Consider the following 22,263-nt stretch of genomic DNA (forward strand, 5'->3'; position numbering starts at 1 on the left):
GCTCCCTGGTAAGAGGCCCCATCTTGAACCTCAGAGGACACCCAGGCTCTCATTAGAGAACAAAGGCTCCCCTGTCCCACTCTCCCACCTCACCTCAAAGGCTTAGAGGCCCAGGGATTAGGTCTCAGGGTCCTCAGGGGAACTCTGAGGGATGAAAGACGGATGAAAGTCACAGGGGCTCTCCTGCTAAGAAGAGGGCTGGCTTTGTCTGCTCCAGTTAATTCTTCAGCAAGAGGATCTCTGGGGTGATTCTTCCTACATGTTTCCGGCCTCGGGCCTAGGAATGTGATGCCTCTTTCCTTGCGGGATTTTCTGCCCAAGCTGTGTGGCAGGGCGAGATGCAGCTTTGTATTCAGACGTCCTAGATTCCGGTGCCAGCCCTGCTTACTCATGACCTACGGGACCTTGAGCCTGTCCCCAATCAGTCTCAGCTCCCACGTCCGTTAACTGGGAATCATCCCACGAGGGTTGTGAGAATGAAATGAGCCAAGCAGTGTGTGGGATGGTAGTGGGGCTAATAAATCCTGGTTCCTCCCTTCCCCCTCCTGGCCCCCTTGAGAACTGTGTCCTTCCCACATTTTAACAAGGAGAGCTAACATTCATTGAGCACCCATTTTGCATCATAAATATGTTTTACAGGATGTTGTCTGTGTTATCCCTACAGTAGGGGAATGGGACATTAGTTCCGTCTTACAGACAGGACCAGTGGGGTCGTCGAGGTGGAGGCGTTTGTCCCAGCTCCCAGGTGATGGGACCATTTCTGGCTTACAGGTGAGTCTGGCTGCGAACCCTGTGACATGCTCACTCTAGCACTGCCTCCTGGCGATTACATTGGGGGAGAGCTGAGCCTTTACAGACTCCGCTGAAGAGTTTCTTCAAGTAATTAGCTGTCCTTGTGCATTGAGGCTTTCGTATCTAGGGCATGAATTATGGTTCAGTATCTCACGTACATTGAGGAATGAAGCTACGTTGCACCCACGCTTTCTGACTAGCACAGAAGACGCACCATATCTAAAACTATGAGGTCCGTGGGGCAAAACTCATCCTTCCAGCATCTCCAGAGCGTAAACACTGCTCACTGCCTGATACCGCCCTGGTTAGGTATGTTGTTCTAGACAGTTCACAGGATAAGAAGCGTCATTTTCTCTCCAGAGCCTACAGCAGGGTAGTTCAGCCTTACCTCTACTGACTTTTGGGACCAAATGCTTTTAAGTTGTGGGAGTGTCCTGCGCATTGTAGGTAACGGCCCTAGGCCTTTACCCACTGGATACCAGTAGCAGACCCTGTCCCCAAGTTGTGACAAATAGAAATGTCTCTCTACATTGCCAGATGCCCCTTGGGGGGGGGGGCGTCCAAATCACCCCTGATGGAGAACCACGGGCCTACAGTATCCTTGGAACTCGGGCTTTTCACTTCTCTGTTGGTGGAGTAGGGTGATACTGGCCCTTTCACAAGAACTCAGGCAGAAGAGAAATGGCTGTTGTATTAGAGTTCAAAATTACAGATGGCGTCATGTAATCTCCCTCCCACCCCTCTCCCTCTCCCTCTCCCTCTCCCTCTCTTTCTCATGCCCTGTCTTTTGGGCATGAATGAAATAGTCAGAAATGCACCTGTGCCTTTGTTTCCAGGGACAATCCTGTTTAATGATGACACCCGTGTAACTCTACAGTCTCCTTCATCAGCTGGGGGACAATAACTGTCCCATCTCTTTGAGCTCATCAGTGAAGCACTGGTGGCCACACATGCACAAATAAGTAGGAACTCCAGTGTGGGAGCACCCTGAGGCCTCCCCATTGCCCTAAGCACCCCCCAATCAGGACTTATTCAGTTAAAGGTGGGGGGAAGTCCCCCTTAAACTCCAGGAGACTGTGGATTTCAGGCTCTGGTCCGTTGGCTCTCCGGCCCGTTTTCCTCCTGCCAGACCTGCTGGCATGACCCTAGAAAACCAGTCCCATGTGGTCCTCTGAGCCTTTGTCCCCTCTGCGAGGTCAGAGCCGTGCACGGGCCTCCGAGGTCCTCCACATCTGGGCTCTTACAAGTTACAGTGGTGCTCAGTGATTATCCCCAAAGGGTGGGGAGGCTGAGTCCACACAGGCCGTCCCCCAAGCGGACAGCTGGGTATTGGGGCCAAGTCATCAGTCCTCACTCTCTGGTGATAAATTACTCTTTGGGAAACATCCAGAATCCTTTCCTGCTAGAGGCCTTTGATTAATATCAACTTCGTCCGTCAGATTAACCCACACACCTGATGAATGGGGCTGTTTTCTTGATTCCCATCCAGATATGCGTCCCTGGTGCCCCAGCAAATTTCCTGTACCCTCCGCAGCTTTGCAAACGAGAGGGCCCATTCCTGGGCCCCCAAATCATGACAACAGATCTTTATGTGCTTGATATTTGCATAACTTTAAAGTTCTCTCCAGTGCTGGAGACTAAAAAGAAATCTTTCTGTGTTTGACCAGACAGGGAAGCCGCTGGCTGTTTCTCTCTCCAGAGTTCAAGCTCTACTTCCTCAAGAACCTACGTTCCCAGGTAGTTCAAAGACACGGCAGCGTCTCCCGATGGGGGAACTGTTTCGACTTTTCTCACAAAAAGGCAGGCACAGATCACAAAGGGGTGGCACCTGATGGCCTGGCAGCACTAAGGTGAGAGATTGCACCAAAAACTCCGGGCCCATCTGGAGGGAAGCTATCTCCATAGTGAGGAACTTAGGGGTCCTTGCAGGGCCCCCGGAGAGAGCAAACCTGGGGCTTTGGGCCACGGCATAGTCTAAGCTAACAATGTGATTTATAGTGGGGGAAAAGGGGTCTTGAATCACGCAATGTCAGTCTGACCTCTGGAGTCCCTGAAAGTTGACTAACTAAGGTCATCCATGGGGGTATTTAATGCGTACATGGCCGACCCCTAGTAAAAACCCCCGACACCGAGGCTCGGGTAGGTTTTCTGGTTGACGATCCTCTGTACGTGTTGTCACGCATCATTCCTGGGAGGATAAATGCTGTCCATGCGACTCCACATGGAGAGGACAACTGGGTTGTCCTGGACCCTGCCCTCTGCACCTTTTACTTTTGCTGATCTTGATCTGTACCCTTTTGCTATAATAAGTGGTAAATGTGAATATAGCCACTTTTCTGAGTTCTGTGAATCCTATTGGTGAATCATTGCAGGTGGGGGTACTCTTGGGGACCCCCAAATACCGTGGGACACACCCACGAGGAATCTAGGGAAGGTTCTCGTCCCCTCTGACTCTGGGGGCTTGGAAGATTATCTGGCTGCCGCAAGTCTGATTAGCTGCACAGACCAAGTTTAAGTTAACTGTATAGAGAAATCATACGTGAGTGTCTGCAGAGTATGGGGTCAGTTTTCTTCTCAAAGTCCCTAGTTGAAGTCACTTAAGTCAGGTACTGTGTCAGTCCCAGTGCCCAGACTGGCTTGTTGTTCACGCTAGTGTGTCTCCCTACCTGCCATTTCTACATTCTTACGATTGCTGCATTCATCCTAGAAGTTTCTTGAGCATAGATATTAGGTTTCTGTGACCTTGGAGCAGGCAGGGGAGTTAGCATTCCTGCATTCATTGTGGCGCTTCTATCATGTGGCCTTCCACCTTCCATAGCTTCCACAGATTCACAGGACAGAAAAAAAACGCTATTTTCAAAAAGAACCACTTTCAATTAATGGATGATCTAGCTGGAGCTTAGGTGAATTCTGCAAATGTCGCCATCTTGGGCCTGGGTGAGGCGATGTCATCCAACTGACTGTTAGGTCCCATTGTTTTTTCAAGGCCTCACACAGACTTGCAGATATTCTCAAGGCATATTTGTTTTAAGGCTGAAAAAAAAAAAGAAGAGGGAGCTCAAGTTGTGAGAAGGAAATGCTACAGAGACATCAATTCTGACAGCACCAGTGATGGGCCAGACTCTTCTCGAGAACAAATGCGTGGCAATGCACCACCCAGGGGGGTACCAGTCAGTTCTTTCCACTTGCATCCTTAGAAAGAACGTGTTCTTAGAAAGAACCTGTGCAAGACCACCTTGCCAGGGAGCAGCAAAATCAAGTTGAAAGCATTGCTCCTTCTCCATTCTCTGCCCAGAGATGTTTAGCTAATTCCGGGCTGTATCTATTCATCACCCTAGTTTGCATCAAGCTAATCTAAACTCATTATTATATTGCTCAGTTAATGTAATCTGTTGTTTGTGTGGCAATTTTAATGTGGTAAGGAAGAAGAAGAGCTATTCAGTTATAAGTAGTTTGTAAGATTTCCTATTCCTTCTCTCCGTACCTGGTAAAGGGACTGCTCTATTCGATGCTTCCAATGCCTGGCTTTTGTGAGGCAGAATAAAAGTGATAACGGAAAGAGAAGACAGGATAAGTGGGGTGATGGATTTGCGTAAGTAAGAAAGGAATGCTAAGTTCCATATGATCTCACTTATTTGCGGATTCTAAAGAAAAGAATAAGTGAATGACCTAATCAGAAACTGGGAGACAATGAGGAAAAACTGAGGGTTGCTAGATGGGCGGGGGGAGTGGGGGGTGGGGGGGAGGGTGAGGGGATTGGAGGGCAGTCGGTGACCACAGGATGGCCACGGGGTTTGAAAATTAATCTGGGGAACGTAATTTGGTGGTTACCAGAGCGTAAGGGGGTTGGGGGGTGGGGGATGAGGGTGAGGGGGATCAAATGTACGGTGATGGAAGGGGAGCTGTCTCTGGGTGGTGAACACATAGTGTGATTTATGGATGATGTGATTCAGAATTGCACAACTGAAATCTATGTAATTCTACTAACAATTGTCACCCCAATAAATTAAAAAAAAAAAAAAAAAAAAAAAGAAAAGGAGAAATTGGAAAACACCTATCAACCAATTAAATTATATAAAAATACAAAATTTCTAGACCAGAAAATCTAAGTTAAATTTAACATAAATAAACTAGGAAAGGAATTTTCATCAACTATGACTAACAATATATATAAAGCATTTCTTTAAATTGTAAAATATCGAGACTATAATAAATGAGCTGAATAATTTATAATTAAAAAAAAAAAAAAAAAAAAAGAAAGGAATGCATTTGAGAGAGAAGAAAGTATCGAGGCAAAACGAAATGAAAATAAATGGAGGAAGTATAAGGAAACCAAGCGGGGAACCAGAAAGCTTGATTTTAGGAGAGTTATTGAGTGATAAGTTGGAAAATACAGCCTAGATAGATAGAGGCTTTGAGATGGTAGCTTGTGGGAAGTGAGGGATACTGGAGGGTAACAGAATAAGAACAGTGTCTAGGAAGTGTTATGATTTCCATTTGCTATTCTTTACATGCTATAAGGAAGGACTGAGTGGCTAAGCTTTTTTATTTTAACTTTTTTTTTTAAAGAAAAAAAAAAGAATGGACCATATGGTCTCCTACCCTATATTTGGGTTACATTAAAAAGGCGTTTTTCACACTGTTCAAAATAGTCACATGATTTTGAGAAGGCCAGACTATCCTTGATCAGATACGTAGTCTAGGTAGATATATAATAAAATGGCCAAACAGACTGAGCAGCTGCTTTTGTCTGCAGGAGTGGGAGAAAAACAAAGATGTCTGACGTCCCTGAGATCAAATGGGGTGCTGATACCATCGGGACGAGCAGAGAGGTACCATACACCCTCCTTTAGCACCTCACGCTGCCTTCCTTTTCTTGATTTATTTGTATACATTTGCTTTGGTCAGGAATTTGAGTGGATGTAGGGCCTGTCTTCTGTTTGATTTTTCTTTGTTTGTATTTTTAGCTTATGGGGGTACTTCGCAAGGGTAAGGTCACACAGAAAGCTACAGCACTTGGTCCATCTGACTCCTGCTTTTTTATTTTTTATAAATACCTCATTGCCAACATCAAGCTGTTAGGTGAAGAGGAATCTGACTCTTTTTGTCTAGAATTAGTGATGACTAGATAAGTTCATGGCCCCCTGCTAAGGCACTAAAACCACTCAGAGTTCTAGAACCTTTTCATAGAATGCATTTATTGCCAAGTTACCACATAGTCGAGCTGTATACTCACTGTGTGAGTGGGACACCCTTTTCACCCTCTGACAGATGTATGTTGCATTCTTCAGAAACCAGGAATAGTATTCAAGACAGTACCTAAAAATTTAAATCACAGTTGAGAACAATCACTATCTTTTGTGGCTGTTGGAAGGCAACCAGAATTTTAAAAAGTGATAATGGCCAATTATTCACAGCAAGGAACCCCCTCACCAGCTTTACAGAGTGTGGGAGGAAAGGTACAGAATGAGGCTGAGTTGAAAAGTGCTTAGACGTTAGAGTCAGAAAGGCTTATTTTTTGTCCTAGCATCATTACTTACTAAAATGTGTGACTTCGGGCGGATTACTTAATTCTCTGGGCCTTAGCTTTTTTATTTACAAAGGAGAGGCAATAATAGAACCTGTGATAACTCATAGGTTATCATGAGGATTAAACGAGATAGCATTTGCCAAGCTCCTGAACAGTGCCTGGTGTATAATAGGTGCTCGATACATGATGATGTCCGTTTGTCTATTTCGTGTGTGAGATGGAGTGAGAGTACAGTGCCGTTATAGTTTACAATGCAGCAAATACTTTGCACAATAATATCCTGCTCTTGGCTGGTGACTGCACAGATTGCTGCAAGGGGCTGCAGTAAAAGGAGCCCTGATCACATTATTGGGAAGAAGAGGAGTTTTCAGGGCAGGCTGTGTCACTAACTCATTGTAGGACTCTGAGAATTCACTTCCCTTTCAATGCCTCACCTCGGGGGGAGGGCCCTCAACATTCTCTAATTTCTAGTCCATCTCTATTATTCTGTGATTCTAGCATACTCTGGGGAGCTAGCTGTAAAGATGTCCCAGGTTCTATCACCCTCAGTTTATGAGATACTGTCAGTCTGAGGAAACAGGCACAGAGATGAATGGATTTGCCCAAGGATGCACTGCTTTCAAATGGCAGTACTGGATTTTAACCCAGGTACTCCACTCCATACACTGCCATTCTAACAGGCACTAAGACCGATATGAGTCAGGACCCAGGCAGAAAGAACAGAACCCAGGTGGTTGTGGAGAGGGACTTTCATATGGGGAGTTAGTTATAAAAGGGTTGGAAGAATTCTGACCTATAAAAAGGTTAGAAAGAGCCAACAGGGGAAATTCTAGGCAAAGTAGAACTAAAAGGGGAGAAACCCCCTCGCTTCTCCCCTCTGCTGCCCTACGATCTCCTGCAGGCATCTCTCATTGGATAAACTTACAGGAAGCTGGCTGGCCAAGCATTCTGGGAAGTGCTGCATGTCCCAGTCAGACCCCCACATTGCAGCGCAGACTAGAGAAATAACAGAGAGTGGATCTGACAGTTGAGTGGAACGATGACGACCACCAGAGCTACTTTTGCTGTGAGCCTGTGACCTCCTGCTCTCGAGGTGACATCTCAAAACCCTGGTCAACAACTGACACATCAAGCTTGGTCAGCAGCTGACCTGACCTCCAGGTATTTCATTGCCATAGCTACAACATGTCAGGGATTCTGGAGACAGGGTTCAGACTTGGCTATGAGAGTGGAAAAGAGAGCAAGTCACCGACGACCACAAACGTATTCATCCATCAGCCACCACTGAGTGCAGCTGTCCAGGCGCAGGAACGGGTAAGTACATTATTCCATTTCATTTTGTTCTCACCACAGTCTGGAAATGTAGGCGGGAATGTTGCTATCTTTCTACCTGAATGAATGCCACCACCTTGCTTGATAACACCCTCAGGTCTATGGACATTGCTCATTTCCCTCTCTGGGTAGAGGAAATATCCATACCCATCAAGGGATCGAAGACCAGGGCCAGAAAGGCATGATGGGAAACCGCTGAGAACCTGAACTCGGGGCTCAGAGCCAATGGATAAGGGAGATTTGAAAAGCTGAAGGATCTCCTGAGTAGACCTGAAAAATAACATTAAACATCTGACAGACGGGCCTCGAGCCACTGGAGCAGAGGTATTTATCTACGTTGCTTGGTTCTGGGTGTATAGCCAAGAGTAAATTCCAGAAGAAAAGATAGTATGCCAGCATTCCAGAGCAGGAAAATGTCCACATCGAGGCGTTCTTACTATAAGATGGAGTCTGCCCTCTAATTTTCTTTTTACAGCCTTCTCATGTGGCCTGCAAATGACTGCTAGGGATTTATGAAAGAACTGGGATAGAGATGGACACATCCTCTGATTATTATTAATACTTTCTAGCAAATCTGACCAGGCTGACAGCATTGGAGTTGGGGGACCACTCAATATTCTCTGTAATCATTCTATCAGATAAGCCATAGTTCAATTCAACTCGACTTGACTTGACTCAACTGGACTCGACTCCGCTTGACTCGATGGTACTTGTTATATCAGGCTCTGCCCTTGGTTCTGGAGACCCAGAAATGAATGAGCTTCCATGCTGGTTCTCAAGAAGGTGACAGTCTAGCAGACGACTCACCGGAGAGTCCACCACACTGAGGTACCCTGTCACCTCTCTGTGGATTATGTAATGCCGGGTGGCCTGCAGAGAAGCCAGGCAGAATAAAAAGGCTCTAAATACTGGTAAGGCAGCAACTGGCCCGGGTTACCTCATGGCCTCCATCCTTGGGTCCCTCCTGTGGCTCACGCAGAGGCACTGCTGTAGAAAGCGGCACAGCTCCATCAGGCAAGGGTTGAGCTTCTGATTGGCCAGGGTGGGAGGAGCAGCTGTCATGGCCCCCTCTTTGAAGAGCCTCTGAGGACACCCTACGAGACACAATCCCAGACCATTTAAGTCAATAAGAATTTACCAAGTATCTTTCCTTTGTTAGGTACCGTGCTAGGTGAATACAGGCCTGCCCCTGATCTCAGGTTGCTCTGAGACAGACAGGTAAACATGGTGTTGCTTCACCACTGCCTGGTAAAGCTGCTGTGAGAGTTCTGTGAGATAGATGGAGGGGGTCCGGTTCCTGGAGGAAATGAAAGATGATTTCACTGAGCAGGAAATATTAAACAAGACTTTGGAATTAGACAGATCTGGGCCTCAAACTTAGTCACTTTTGATCTGTAGGACTCACTCAAATTGCTTAATGAAGATAACATTACCTACCCTGCAGAATTATTACAAAGAAAAAGTAAAAATAGGCATAGCACAGTGCCTGACACACAGTAGGTGCTCAATAAATATTTAATGAGTGGATGAAGGAGTGAATGTCAAGACTGTGTGGTATACGTTTTTTGTAGACGGGCAGAATCATTTATTGGAAGATGCCACAACCCCTTTATTTTATACTTCTATTTCTCATTACAGGGATGGATGGATGGATGGATGGATGGATGGATGGACAGATAGAGCTACATAGGTAGATATAGATATATAAATGTAGATTCAGATAAAGATATATAGATACAGGTAGATATAGAAAGCGGGGTTCTTTGGAAAGAAAATAATGCTGGGAAAAATTGAAGGCAGCAGGAAAAGCGGACGACCAAATATGAGATGGATTGACTCCATAAAAGAAGCCATAGGCTGAGTCTCCAGGAGCTGAGCAGGAGTGTGAGGACAGGGTACGTGGACGTCACCCATTCGTAGGGTCTCCAGGAGTCGGAGCTGACAATGTCACAAACCACAAAAACATGTAGTCAGCTTGTTTCCTAAAACACAATCTGACACTATTGAGTTTCTTTTGAAGCCCTGGGGGGAAGGAAAGGGCTATGATTTCTGATGGTAGCATAATCATGTCTTTGTGTCTGAAAAGCCCATTCACCATTCACTGCAGGTTGAGGGTGGGGCTGAGGCAGATGTGAGGTGATATGAAAAAGGACACTGCCGGTTCCAGCCATTTAATAATGCCCCGTTGACAGACGACTGGATGCACCGGGGACATGCGGGAAACTAGTATAGAAAGGCCTTCAGGACTGGGAGGGGCCTGTGGGCTCAACCAGCTTTGAAGGACTCACTTTGTATCCATTTCTCCCTCACGGAAACTGGCTCAACAGAAAAGAGGAGAGTGAGACACCCACAACCTGGGAGGATGCAGCACAAACCACAGAAACTCGAAGCCCTGAGTCTGTCAGACGTCCTTAGAACCCAGGTCCAAACCCAGGACAGGGTTTCCTGCAGAATCCCGTACGCAGTAGCGTGCAGGGACAGGGAAGGCCGGCTGTTCTTTAAAACGGAACAAAAGTAAGGCACCCGGTGAAGGAGGGTTGAATTTTGGAGTCATCCTTTACTCCTTCTTCTCCCTCTGCTGACATCACGCTCATTATAAAAATACGGTAAAAACTTCCAGTTTGCAAGTAAGTGCATGGCACATTTTCCATAGATGGTCACTCACTCAATAAAAGTTGACTGAATTAAATTACACAGAGCTCTAGAGTTCCAAATCACTTCCACACACATTATCTTACTTAATACAAAACCCTGTGGGGGAAAAGGACCTTTTTAGTGCCCATAATAATTGTTGTTATTCTTGCTCTACAGCTGAGGACATTGAATTCCAGAAGTTGAGTGCCGGAGGTCACCTTACCAGTGAATGGTAGAGCTAAGCTTTGAATCCCAGCAGTGCGAATCTCAATTTATCAAACGAACCCCTTTTTATTACGCTGCGCCACCTCGTCCAAAACAAATAAAAGCAATAGGAGTGACAGGGCAATGGTACATACTTGAAACTTGAACTTGGTGGGGTCCTGGGACCAGGGCTGGCTCTTCTCCAGGGGTAAATGGCCATGCTGCAGGGAGATCACCTGCAAAGAGCAAGATGGCCTCAAAAAATCAAAATGAAATAGCCTAGGGTTATACAGACGAGCTGAGAATCATGACACCTTAAGGATAAGAGAGTTCTTGAAACCTACAGGGAAGTTGTGGCCAAAAAGGACGAAGCGATTTATCCAAGATCACAGGGCAATTTAACAGAAGAGCAAGGCTTAGTTTTCCTGCCTCTTTTCCTGCTAGAAACAATAAAGTATAATAACCAGCTTAGCCCTGCCCCTAAGCTACATTTCTTGTCTGTGGTATTAGGTTCCTCTTTCTAGCGCATTCTTACCTGTCTGTGGATATTTGGGGGCTGGTGCCTTGGTTGGACTTGGAGTCTGTGTGCCAGGGGTGAACGTTCCTAGGATAAGATGAGAGAGAGGTGAACCTGTGTTTCTTCTCAGGATGCCTGATTGGAAGAAGAGGTCCCATGCCATCAGTCCTGCCCTATTCATCCAATGTTGGTTTTTAAGCCAGGTACCAGGCAGGGCGTTGAGGATTCAGAAATGCATAAGAAATAGAACCCACAGTGGAGGCACTCCCCGTGTCGAGGAGGAAATGGGCAAGTCGCATCAGTAACTGTGAGACCATGTGTTGGTGCCCCTGGAATAATGTTAATACTGGTAACTATATGGGAGCGTAATGGTGCTACCCAGGCAGTGAGTGTCTGAGCACGGCTACTCGTGGGCAGAGAGAGAATGATACGCTTCTCATCGTCGGAGTCTGAGTGCACACATTTACCCCCCGCCCCCGCACCCCTATGAATTGCCTGTCCATTTCATGATAGAGCATTTCTTTGGATCACGTTCACAAGTCCTGGTTTGAGGACTGCTTCAGGAAGTGATCCTTGCGCTCAGGATTCTGGCCTCTGGCAAAACCAGCAAAGTATCCTCCTTAGAGGCAATGAGAGGGAGGACGCTAAAACAGGTCATTGCACTCGTGTGGCAAAGTGGAAGGAAAGGGGTGAGGCTGGCATGCAATGTGAGCAAGGACGGTGGGCACCCAGTTCAGCTGGGGCGGGGTCCTGAGGGACAGGTGACATTGTCTGTTTGTCTCGAGACAGAAGAACCACAAAGAAGTGAGAGGGAGATAGTTTGCCATGGCTGGAGTCTGGAGGATGGCGTGGAGAGGTGAAGGGAGGTGGTGAGAAGCAAGCAGGGTCTCAGAGTGTGGGGCTCAACCCCACCTGGTGTTGTCACACTGCTCGTTCCTTATTATGCTCCCAGTGACATATGATTATGTTACTAGGACTGTGGGTGTCCCAGTGGTACTTTAGCACGCTTCTGCTCTACGAGGACCACGCGTTAGCACCGGAGGTGGGCTGTGAAACACATTTACAGACAAACGACCACGTCTGTCGTTTTCTTAGAGTGGGTCAGCATTTGCTGTTGCTTCCTTTTCAGGCACTGGACTGTGAGCCCATAAACACAGAATGAGGCGCCCGTAGACCCTTGCTGCCTGGGTGTTTTTTTAGAAACAGAGCAGCCTTAACCACAACCCAAACCCAGAGTTTCCTTTTTGGTCATTGATATTCACAGTTTACCTAAGTCACTACAGAATCACAGAGGATCAAAGCTGAAAGGGACCTGGGCGGAAGCAGACCTGTGCTCTCCTCTCGCATGCGTCCTGTTTGTCACCACCCTTTCCAAAGCGTGTGTCCTGAAGGTGGCCACGCCGCACTGCTGTGAGTGCAATGGCACAGGTTGGTAGGGGATGCCACTGATGGATTGATTTCAAGATGCTACGTGCTGAGCTGAACACTTTACAGATGTCACCTAATTTAATCATCACCGCCACTCTGAAAAGCAAGTATCATCGTCCCCTTTTCAAAGATGAGAAACCGGGGACTCAGAGAGGTCAAGAAAACTGCCTAGGGACACACAGCCGTGGGAGAATCAGGATTTCAGCCCTGCTGTGTCTGAAATAAAGACCAGAGCTCACTGCCTCAGGGCTGTGCTGGTTGCTGCTGTCCAGCTGGCCAAACCCAAGCATATTAGTTTTCATTTTTCCCCATTCAATTATGTCAGGTGTCTTGCTGATTAAAGCTATCAACGCTGTATTTCCAGATCTGTTTGTGCAACTGAGATTTTGCTCCTAAAGTCAAGACTTTACATTTATGCTCATTAAAATTCATCTACTCCTCCTGCCTCCACCCCATTTCTTAAGAAATTCAGGTAATTCAACAAACTTTTAGCTGAAAGCCTGCTACGTTGCGCAGGAATTGGAGACTAATGACACAGGCCCTTGAGGAGAGCCTGGCCCACAGGGGAGGAAGGTCAAGTTCATGGACCTAAACAGCAAAGCGATGATGCATTGACTGTGCTGAGCATGGAAGAAGGGCCTCTGGCTGCAGGGATCGGAGGAAATGATTAAGATAAACCAACCTTTTTTGTTTGCTTATAAGAGTAGAGAACATGGAAAATTCATAATGCTAGAGTGAAGAAAAATAAAAATCTTATCTACTTCCCAGATATAGTCAGGGTGAATATGTCGTGAATTTCTTTCCAGTCTTATTTTGCTTTACCTTCTATTTCTATGTATATTTGTTACACACATGCACACACACATAAGTACATATACATACAAAACTGGGATCCCAACTCGACAATTTTTCTCCTGCCTTTTAGAATTCAGGCCTTACTCATATTACATTAATGTATATGCTATAATTATATTTATATATGTAATTGATATATGTGGTACATTACATTGCATATACTTAATGTATATGTAAGTAATATAATAATATTCATACACATTATACACATTAGCACTGTGTCAAAAAGGCAGTTGAATTATCTGGGGTGAACAATGTCAGCTTCTTGTGGTCACTTGTTTAATGGACAGTGGAAAGGGGGCAAAGGAGAAAAAATAGTCAAGAGGGTACATAAAAGAGAGAAGAGGTGGGAGATTCCGGTGAAGAGGGGGTTTTCATTCATTCATTCATTCATTCATTCATTCATTCAAAGGTGGGAAAAGGAATGAGGTAAAGAAAAGGAGGCAAGATGTTTAATTATGTTGCTAACTTATGTTTTATGACATTTCTATACATGTATTATATTTCAAAAATTTGGAAAAGGTTTTAAAAACAGACAACGCTACATTTAGTTTAAAATTGGGGGTGATGGGAGAGAACATTCTGTCTTACCTGAGGTTGGGCTGGTCTGGGATGGGCTGCCATGCGTGGCCACTGTCCTAGCAGGAGGCCCAGAAGGGCCACTTGTGGTCACGGCCTCTGCAGGCAATGTTGACATAGAGGAAAGTGTTCCCCAAGGAGGCCCTCCAGCTGTTTTCTCACCATCAGTCTGAGCCCAGGGCACTGGTGTCGTAGAAGCCCAGGCCTGCCTGTTGGCTGTCACCCATGGAGTTCCGGCCACTCTCCTGGTAGCTGCGCAAGGGATGGCAACAGGGTGTTTTATGCTCGACTCAGATATAAAATGGATTCAGATATGAAATTGACAAGACATTGAAATGTAGTCAAAAGATAAATGCAACGGGCATGCATAATACAGGCAACGTGGGAATTTCAACTCTACCCTGAGCTGGAATGAATGGCCAAACTCAACTTTATTTTCCTCACTACCAATTAAAAAAATTTATCCAAATCCCTTGGACACTCAAACAATCGGCGAGGGTGTGTGTTTGGGGGACAATAGGTTCTCCCAATATTAAGAAATACATTTCTAGCCATGTGACACAGTGGACTGGAGAGGTAAATCCTGCTTCTGCCTTTTCCATGCTGTGAACTTTGGGGCAAGTTACCAAACTCTTTTTAGTTGTATCATTAAAATGGAGACGATGATGATGACAATAACAATAATTAATAATAATTAATAATAATAATACCCTACAATATCACAGGATTGTTATTAAGACAAATCTTCCCTCATTGGTCTCTTAAACAACTATTAGATATTCTTACTTATTCATTCTCAAGGTAGGAATTAAAATCCATTTTTCTCAAGTTTTACAAAATGAGTCCCCTTGAAAGACTTTAAATCTCTAAGATAAGTTGGGAACGGTTTGCCATCTTTAAAATATTCAGGTTTCTCATCCACAACACCGTATACCACTTCATTTATTTGAATATGCTTTTGTTACTTTCATTAAAGCTTTGTAGTTTTTCTTACACAAAACCATCACTTTTTCTGTTAGGTATATAGTTAGGCATTTTATTAATTTTCTTGCCACTGGCAATCACATCTTTGTGTGTTGTTTTTTCCCCCATTATACTGGAAAGCTTTCTAATTTTGTGTAATTTTCATAATGCGGCTATTGTACTAAGGACTTTTCTAGATTGCTTTTCTCCATTCTTGTCTCCCTGCCTACCTGCCTCCTACCACTTCTTGCCTCCTCTCCAGGACAATAACGCTTTGTAGGCTTGATCATAACTATCAGTTTACTTGCCTATGTCTCCCTCCCTGGTCTGCGAGCTCAGGAAAGAAAGAGAACATTGGCAGAGCTGTATTGTTAACAGCTAGCCTGGTATCTGGTATTAAATACATGTTTTGATGAGTGAATGAATGAATGAATGAATGAATTCTGATGACTGGTCCATTGTTGGAACTCGCTGAGACAGGACTGATTCGTAATGAAAGACTTATCCCAATTGTATCTTATTTCCAAATATAAGCACACTGTTTGATCGTGTCCACAAATTGTGGGGAAGGGGCATCCTCTTGGCACACCACCAGCTTTTCCTGCTGGCATCAAGTCATTAACATATTCGTGGCGTCATTATACATCCAGCTACAGAGTAACCTAATCCTGCCATAAAGTGACTGCATTTCAGCATTTAGTGTGAATTTCAGGAGAGATACTGGTAAATGCTTTGCTGAAATAAAACACCTTATGCTATAACATACTTCAAGTATGTAAGACATTCTCAGTGAGGGATGCTGGATGGAATACCAGGGAGCCCTCTGTACTGTAAGTGCGACTTCCTGTAAGTCTGAAACTATTTCAAAATAAAAAATTATACAAACAAATGTTAGAAGCACATATACCAGTGACGTGTGTTGTGTTTGTGTGGAACCATACTGGCTCCCATCGATGTTTTACTTAAGGGAGGCTGAAGAAGAAAGGGGTTGGTAGAGCAGGGTTAAGGGAGGATTTCGCTGACATACGTGAGCCTGGAGGGAACAGGAGGGAGAAATGGGGCAGGAGAGGAAAGGGTGAGAAAGCTTCTTACCCAAGGCTGGGAGCACGGGAGTGGCACTGCCTGGCACGGCCGTGGTCCTGGCGAGAAGCTCAGGCAGCCCGTCTGTATTCACGGTCTGCTGTCCTCCCTCTGAAGGATGAGTTGGCTCTGTCCAGGGCGAGGTTCTCAGAGCAGACACGCCGGTGCTCTGGGCTCGGCGTGCAGGGCTCGTCCTTGGTGGTGTCTCCTGGCTGGCAGGTGTGAGCTTCGAAGCCACAGCTGTCCCCCTGGTCGCTGCACCTTCAAGGGAGATATCGTGACAGCTTTAATATGCTGAACAACGCTTTGGACACAAACAACTGCTGTGCCCCTGAAAAGTCACCACACAGCAAATATTCAGAATGCAGAGATTCAAACCTTTCTCGGACCAGCACCCTATGTCCCCAAAGTAAGGTTTCTCCTTCACTGGCAAATGAGTCTAAAATATCAGTCCCCAAAAAGCCATGTGAAGAAGCGCTGTGAACAGAATGCAAAGCTGTCAGACCGAAAAGTATCAGGCATTTGATGTGTTTCCTGAACAGAACCTGAATCCTCAGAGTTCTTGGCCCACTTTTCCGCCCTCAGCCCCTCCGTGACTCTGCCACTTGTCCCTGGAAATAGTATAGGGTGGCTTCATGTGCCTTGCCATTGCGACTGGGGACCAGAGGTGGAATTTAGGGGCATCAGAGGCTGCTAGGTGGCAACCACTTCAAAGATAGCCCCACAGAGACAGCAGGAAGGCTTAATTCAGAGGGAGCTCTACCCAGTGCCTGTGGACAATCCATGAAGAAATGGGAGAAGAGGCTCAAGTGTTCATTTTACCTCTTTCTCCCTTCAGGAAGGCTTAAGAGATCGGGGCTGGATATGAGGAGGACAGGCCCCCCCGCCCATCGGGTCCCTTTCTCTGGGTGGTCGAACGTTGGCCTGCAGACCAGTGTGATTTCGGCCCCCACCTGCCCTTTCTGCAGGTAACCGTGTGTCGGGCACAGCCCGTACAATTGGAGACGGCCCCGTAGCCTTATTTCCTCTCTCCTGCTTTACTTCTGGGCTCAGTAACACTCCCCATGCAGCGGAGGCCTGGGCCTTGCGCCGAGATTGATTCCACCTGGGACTAAGAGCCTCCCAATCAAACGATCACTCCGCCAGGTGACTGATTATCAGGCACAGAAACCTTAGTGTCAGCTTGTTCTCTCTCCCCAAGCATTTGCTGCTTGGAGAGCTTTACTAAAGAAACACCAAAGAGGAGACAGAATTGAGTTTGGGGGTGGGAAGGTCATGGAAGGAATCTCTTAGAAGTGAGATTGATTCAACCATCAGATCTGTCCTCAGAATTAGATGGGTGAAGAGAGCCCACCAAGTGCCCATTTCATTGCCTTATTAAGCAGCCTCGCTCCACACAAACTGAGGTTCTTTCCTCAGCGTAACGAAGAGATGTCCTACGATAAAAACAAATCGAGGTAGCCCACAGAAATGGGATTGGAGATTCCTCATAAACATTATTTTGCTCCAAAACATTCATAAAGAACCTACAGTTTACAAGGTACTGTGCAAAGCACTGAGGGGGAAGGCCGACTTAGTCTCTGCCTTCAAGTACCAGTCAGGGAGGAGACACACATACAAGGTCAACTGTGATGTACCCTGGGGTCACACAGAGTCCCAGCGACAGACAAGGGCTATGATGTCGGGTCATAGAAGATTCATTTTGATTCGGGGGGATTTTTACGAAAGAGGAGGTGGCCTCTGACAAATTAGAGACTACTTTAGGTTCTGAAATATGGAAAAGTAAAGGAGGAGTTTGAGCCTAAGATGAGCAAAGCTGCAGGGACAGGGAGATGTAGGAAGGAATGTTAGTGTAGTTTTAACAAGATTCATGGAAAACGAGAGCAGGAGGTGAGGGTGGGCTTGATGACAGAGAACGGTGTACTCCACGCAAAGGCCTTTGGACCCTCTGCTGCTGATGGGAGTTCTGAGCAGTGAAGAGTCAACCCAATCGTATTTTAAGACTACCCGTCTTTGGCAATGGATGGGTACTTTCGAGAAATAAGAGACTGGGTCAAGGGGGCTGGTTAAGAGGCTATTGCAGGAGGCTAAGGAAGATGACGAGGACTTGAATTTGGATAATCACAGCACCGGCACCTAAGCTTAGAGGACCTCCCACATTCCAGAAACTTCACTCAGCTAGAAATGACAGTTAAAAGTAGGGGAGAAAGAGGGCTTACAAGTGATTGCAAAAATGCCAGCTGGTGCCATGGAAAAGGCAGGACGAGTAGGTGAGTGTGTGGAGGGGCAGAGAATGGTTGAGTAGGGGCTGATTATTCTAGAGGGTCCCACGTGCAAATACAAACAAAGCCAGGTAGTTAATATGAGAAAAAAGCTCAAGGTAGCAGGGAGCCGAAATGACTGTGGAAAATGGGAGAGAGCTGCCCCCTCCTCATGGCGGGGAGGGGAGCGGCAGTTAGCAAACTCCAGTTGCTTGATGGTGTGTGTGTGTGGGGGGGGAGGGGGGTGACATCCAAGATTGCCAGGTCTTCTTTTGCAAAACAATCTAGAAATTTAAAACATTTTAAAACTGACAACATCCTCTGATTTTAACACAGTATAGCTAAATAAGATACCCGCAGGCCACATTTACTCTTCAGGTTGCTAGATGGGACCGTGGTCTGGAGAATTTAGAGCAGGGTTTGGGAGGTGACACTCACCCAGAACCCCAGACAGGCTGCTGGTAAAGGTGTAATTGATGACAGGAGATTTCTCCGCCATCTCCCAGAAGTCAGAAAGGTTCCTTCCTGCAAAAGTCCCACCAACCGGATGAAGTCTTGGGCGTGCCTGCTGGAAGGCTGTGTTTAATTCTCCAGGGAGTTGGTCAAAGAAGGGCTGAGGGCTCACCTGCCTTTCCTGTCATCACACAGATGAAGGTGCAGTCGGATTCATTCGTTTGACTCACTGTAAGACAAATGAGCACACAAGACTTAGCAATGGGTCTGCAGCGGAGAAGTCCTTGGTCGAAATGAAAAATAAGCTGGAAACCTCTAGCTTAGGACGCTCTAGGAAAATGGGGCTAACTCCTTACTTTTGAGGCGACCCTGATTTCCTGGAGTTTCTGGGGGAGGTGGCATGCAATACAATGTAATGGCTAAGGGCACAGCCTCTGGGGTCAGCTTCCCTGATGACATCAGCTCTGTCACTTACTCGCTCTATGAACATAAGTGCACTGCTGACCTCTCTAAGACTCAGTTTACCCATCTTTAAAATGGTCAAGATTTGAATACCACAGTCCTTTATTTGCCATTTCCAAATCCCCAGATCTCTGTAACTTGGAAGATTTCAGGTGAGTTTGGTACCCAAACTCATTTGGTGGCCAAACCTGACTTGACAGAGGTGAGGCTGTTTAACTATCCCTCTTGATGTAAAGGGTCAACCATTCCGCTGAATGACTACGAATGTGTTTGATGACAGCACCCTGTCCTGGATGCTGCTGGAGGTGTTATATCACGTATGGTGCGGACACCCTATCAGACCTCCAAAAGTCGGAAAACTTCTGAATTCCTAAACATACTCGTCCCTGAAGATGCTGCCTAAAGGACGGTGGACATGTGGCCGTACATCCCTGATAAGATGGCTATGACGGTCCAATGAGATCATGTGTGTGAAGCGCTATGGATGGTGCCTGGCGATAGACGAGCTCAGGAAATAGTCATAATAAGACTATTGTTACTGCTGATGTGCTGCTATTATTACATGTCACTGTCAACATAGTGACCAAGACCATGGACTTCAGACCGGGTCCCCTGGGGTAGAATTCTGTCCCTGCAGAGTGATCTCAGGCGGGTTACTTAACCTCTCTGTGCCACAGCTTCCCCACCTGTAAAGTGGGGGATACATAGAGTAGCGACCCAGTGAGGTTGTAGTGAGGCTCCAAGGAGAGAATTCACGGAAAGCCCTTAGAAGAGGCCCTGCCGCTTAAGCAGCGTCTGCTCATATTCCTCTCTGTCCCTCTCTCCTTGCTTCGAAAACAGTAGTTACTCTATAGTGTAGCCGATGACACCAAGTGTTGGGCTGCTGACTAGATCTGCGCTTTGTAAAGTGGGTCCTCCCGGGAATGTGAATTGCCTGGAAGTTGTATGAAGCCATCTTAGAAACGAGGCAGGTCTTTCTCAATTGTCCGTCAGACATGGGCTTAGGCTGGCTCCACGTAAATCTAAAGCTGAATGCTGAACAACATTGAGCAAAAAGACAACCCTTCTGAACCTCAGGTTTGTCACATTCAAAATGGGGGCACAGCTGTCCAACAGCAGCTGTTTTCTTGAGTCTGCCTGGATTTCCCCCAACTTTGAGCCTTGGACTCTTCCTCCAATATTCTGGACACCAGGAATAGCTCTGATGGGAAGATGGAACCTTCAAATACTGGTGGTTGAAACTGGACCATACTGACTGTCTGAATAAAACTTACACTAACGTTGCTGGCAGCCTGGCCTGTGGCAGGGATTGCAGTGGGGGGTGTCTACTAGGTTTGGTAATCTTCCCCGACAGATGCCAAATAGCAAATAACCAAGCATTTTAAAGATAAACATACCTGAAAGGATAGAGGTTGACTTAAAAATCTCTGTGAGGTAGCTGGTAGAATTTCCAATGAGGTCCACCAGTAGGGCTGTGAAATCTGCAAGACAGAATGAGGAGGTTTAAATTTCTGAGACTTGGTAGAGGGGGGAAGTATATTGCATTTGGATTTTTCAGAGTAGATTTTACAAGTTTGATTCAGTTCAGTGAATTGAGGAAAATTAACAGTCGTATAGAGAAATGTCACTAATTATAAAAATAGTCTTAACTTCAGGCAGGCAGAAAACTTTTGGACCCCTCCTATCATCCCCTTTCTTTTTCCATCACCGAAAAGCTGTGCAAGACCATATTGTGGAATACTGGTTTTTCTGATTTGTTTTCCTGTTACCCTATAAACTTCTACATGATCTGCAACACCCTTCCTGCCTCACCCCCACAATTCTGAGCTCATTTTCCACGACTCTCTGCCCTGGCTCACCTGCTCCAGCACACTGGCCTCTGCAGTTCTCACTCTGCTGCCTGGGCTTTTGCCTGGAACACTCTGTCTCCAGGTACCACAGGGCTGTCTCCCCACTTCCTGCAGGTTGCCCCTCGATCGTCATCTCATTAGAGAAGACTTCCCTGCGTGTCCTACACACGGCAGCTCTTCCCACCATCACTTCCCTCCTTACTCTTCCCCTGCTTTATTGTTCTCACTGTCACACTATTAGTCAACATACTGTGTGTTTTCACTTTATTTATTTACTTGCTGTCCCTTCCCACAGAATCGAAGTTTCATGAGAGCAGGGGGGAGGGGTGTCCCCTTTGGTCAGTGTGGTAACCCCCCCACAGAAGCATGTCTGGTGACTCGTATTTGTTGAATGATGAATTAGTGGTGGGAGAGTAATTTTCATTTTGATTCCCTAAATATAAGGAACATGTAATATTTTTAATTTTTAAATTATAACTAATACACAAATACACTCTCATTGAAAAGAAATCAGATAACACGAGCCCCCCTTAACCAACCCTCCAAAACCCCAATCTCCTCGGAGGTAATCATCCATCCAGTGCCCACACACGTATGTTTTTCATCAGTGACATTGTACAATTCTACATATTATTTCGTAACTTTCTTTTTCTAATTAAAAATATGGACATTTTTCCATATGTAGACCAGCTCCGGCCACATCCATTCACTAATATTGTCTATGGCTGTTTTTTCTGAAGCCTGTTTATATGGTAGACTATTTAACTATGTTCCCAAAGACGGATATTTTAGCTTGTTCTCAGATCTTGCTATTAAAGTAAAGCGGCCTACACATTTTGTTCTTACCCCTCTGTCTCTAGCGTAAACCAAGAAAAGAATTCTTTCTCTCGGACGATGACATGTGTACACATTTAAGCATAATAGCGTCTGCATTTTCCTATCTTTGCTCTGAGGAGAAAAAATTCATTCCAACTTATTTAAAAGAGCACGGGCAACATCAGGAAAGTGTCAAAGTCACGGTTAGTTCCTCCCACCTGACAGGTCGTTGGTCCGATTGTTTAAACAGTAGCAGTACCGTGTAGGGAATTTGGCTGGGTCCACCGTCTTCAGGTTAGAAACTGGGAAGAGAAACAGTCCACACAGCAATCTTGACTTGGTAGAGGGGGAAAGTGTATTGCATCGCTCACCATTGGTGCCACCAAGAAGAGCCGGGTAGCACTTACTGTTGTAAATGGTCACAGAAAGCTTGTGGAAAGCGAAGGAGCTGTAGGAAGTGATGCTCAGCAAGGAGAAAAATTTCTGGCTGTCTGCCAATGATATCAA

At 45.9% G+C, this 22,263-nt stretch overlaps 1 protein-coding gene across 1 annotated transcript in view; it reads right to left on the reverse strand.

The window, feature by feature from the left end:
* Nucleotides 1-1,646: 1,646 nt before the first annotated feature.
* The window catches only part of HHLA1 (HERV-H LTR-associating 1), a 34,899-nt gene continuing 14,282 nt past the window's right edge, over nt 1,647-22,263 (reverse strand). The window contains exons 7-18 of the mRNA XM_033126443.1: nt 22,164-22,247; nt 21,975-22,058; nt 20,488-20,571; nt 18,801-18,857; nt 18,614-18,700; nt 15,927-16,175; nt 13,884-14,123; nt 11,028-11,096; nt 10,648-10,728; nt 8,592-8,748; nt 6,029-6,111; nt 1,647-3,825 (exon numbers count right to left, since the gene is read on the reverse strand). Of these exons, the coding sequence (XP_032982334.1) occupies nt 3,782-3,825; nt 6,029-6,111; nt 8,592-8,748; nt 10,648-10,728; nt 11,028-11,096; nt 13,884-14,123; nt 15,927-16,175; nt 18,614-18,700; nt 18,801-18,857; nt 20,488-20,571; nt 21,975-22,058; nt 22,164-22,247 (1,319 nt within the window). The 3' untranslated portion in view covers nt 1,647-3,781. The remainder of the gene's footprint in view (nt 3,826-6,028; nt 6,112-8,591; nt 8,749-10,647; nt 10,729-11,027; nt 11,097-13,883; nt 14,124-15,926; nt 16,176-18,613; nt 18,701-18,800; nt 18,858-20,487; nt 20,572-21,974; nt 22,059-22,163; nt 22,248-22,263) is intronic.

This window comes from Rhinolophus ferrumequinum, chromosome 14 (assembly GCF_004115265.2).
Source record: "Rhinolophus ferrumequinum isolate MPI-CBG mRhiFer1 chromosome 14, mRhiFer1_v1.p, whole genome shotgun sequence".
Taxonomy (NCBI): Eukaryota; Metazoa; Chordata; class Mammalia; order Chiroptera; family Rhinolophidae; genus Rhinolophus; species Rhinolophus ferrumequinum.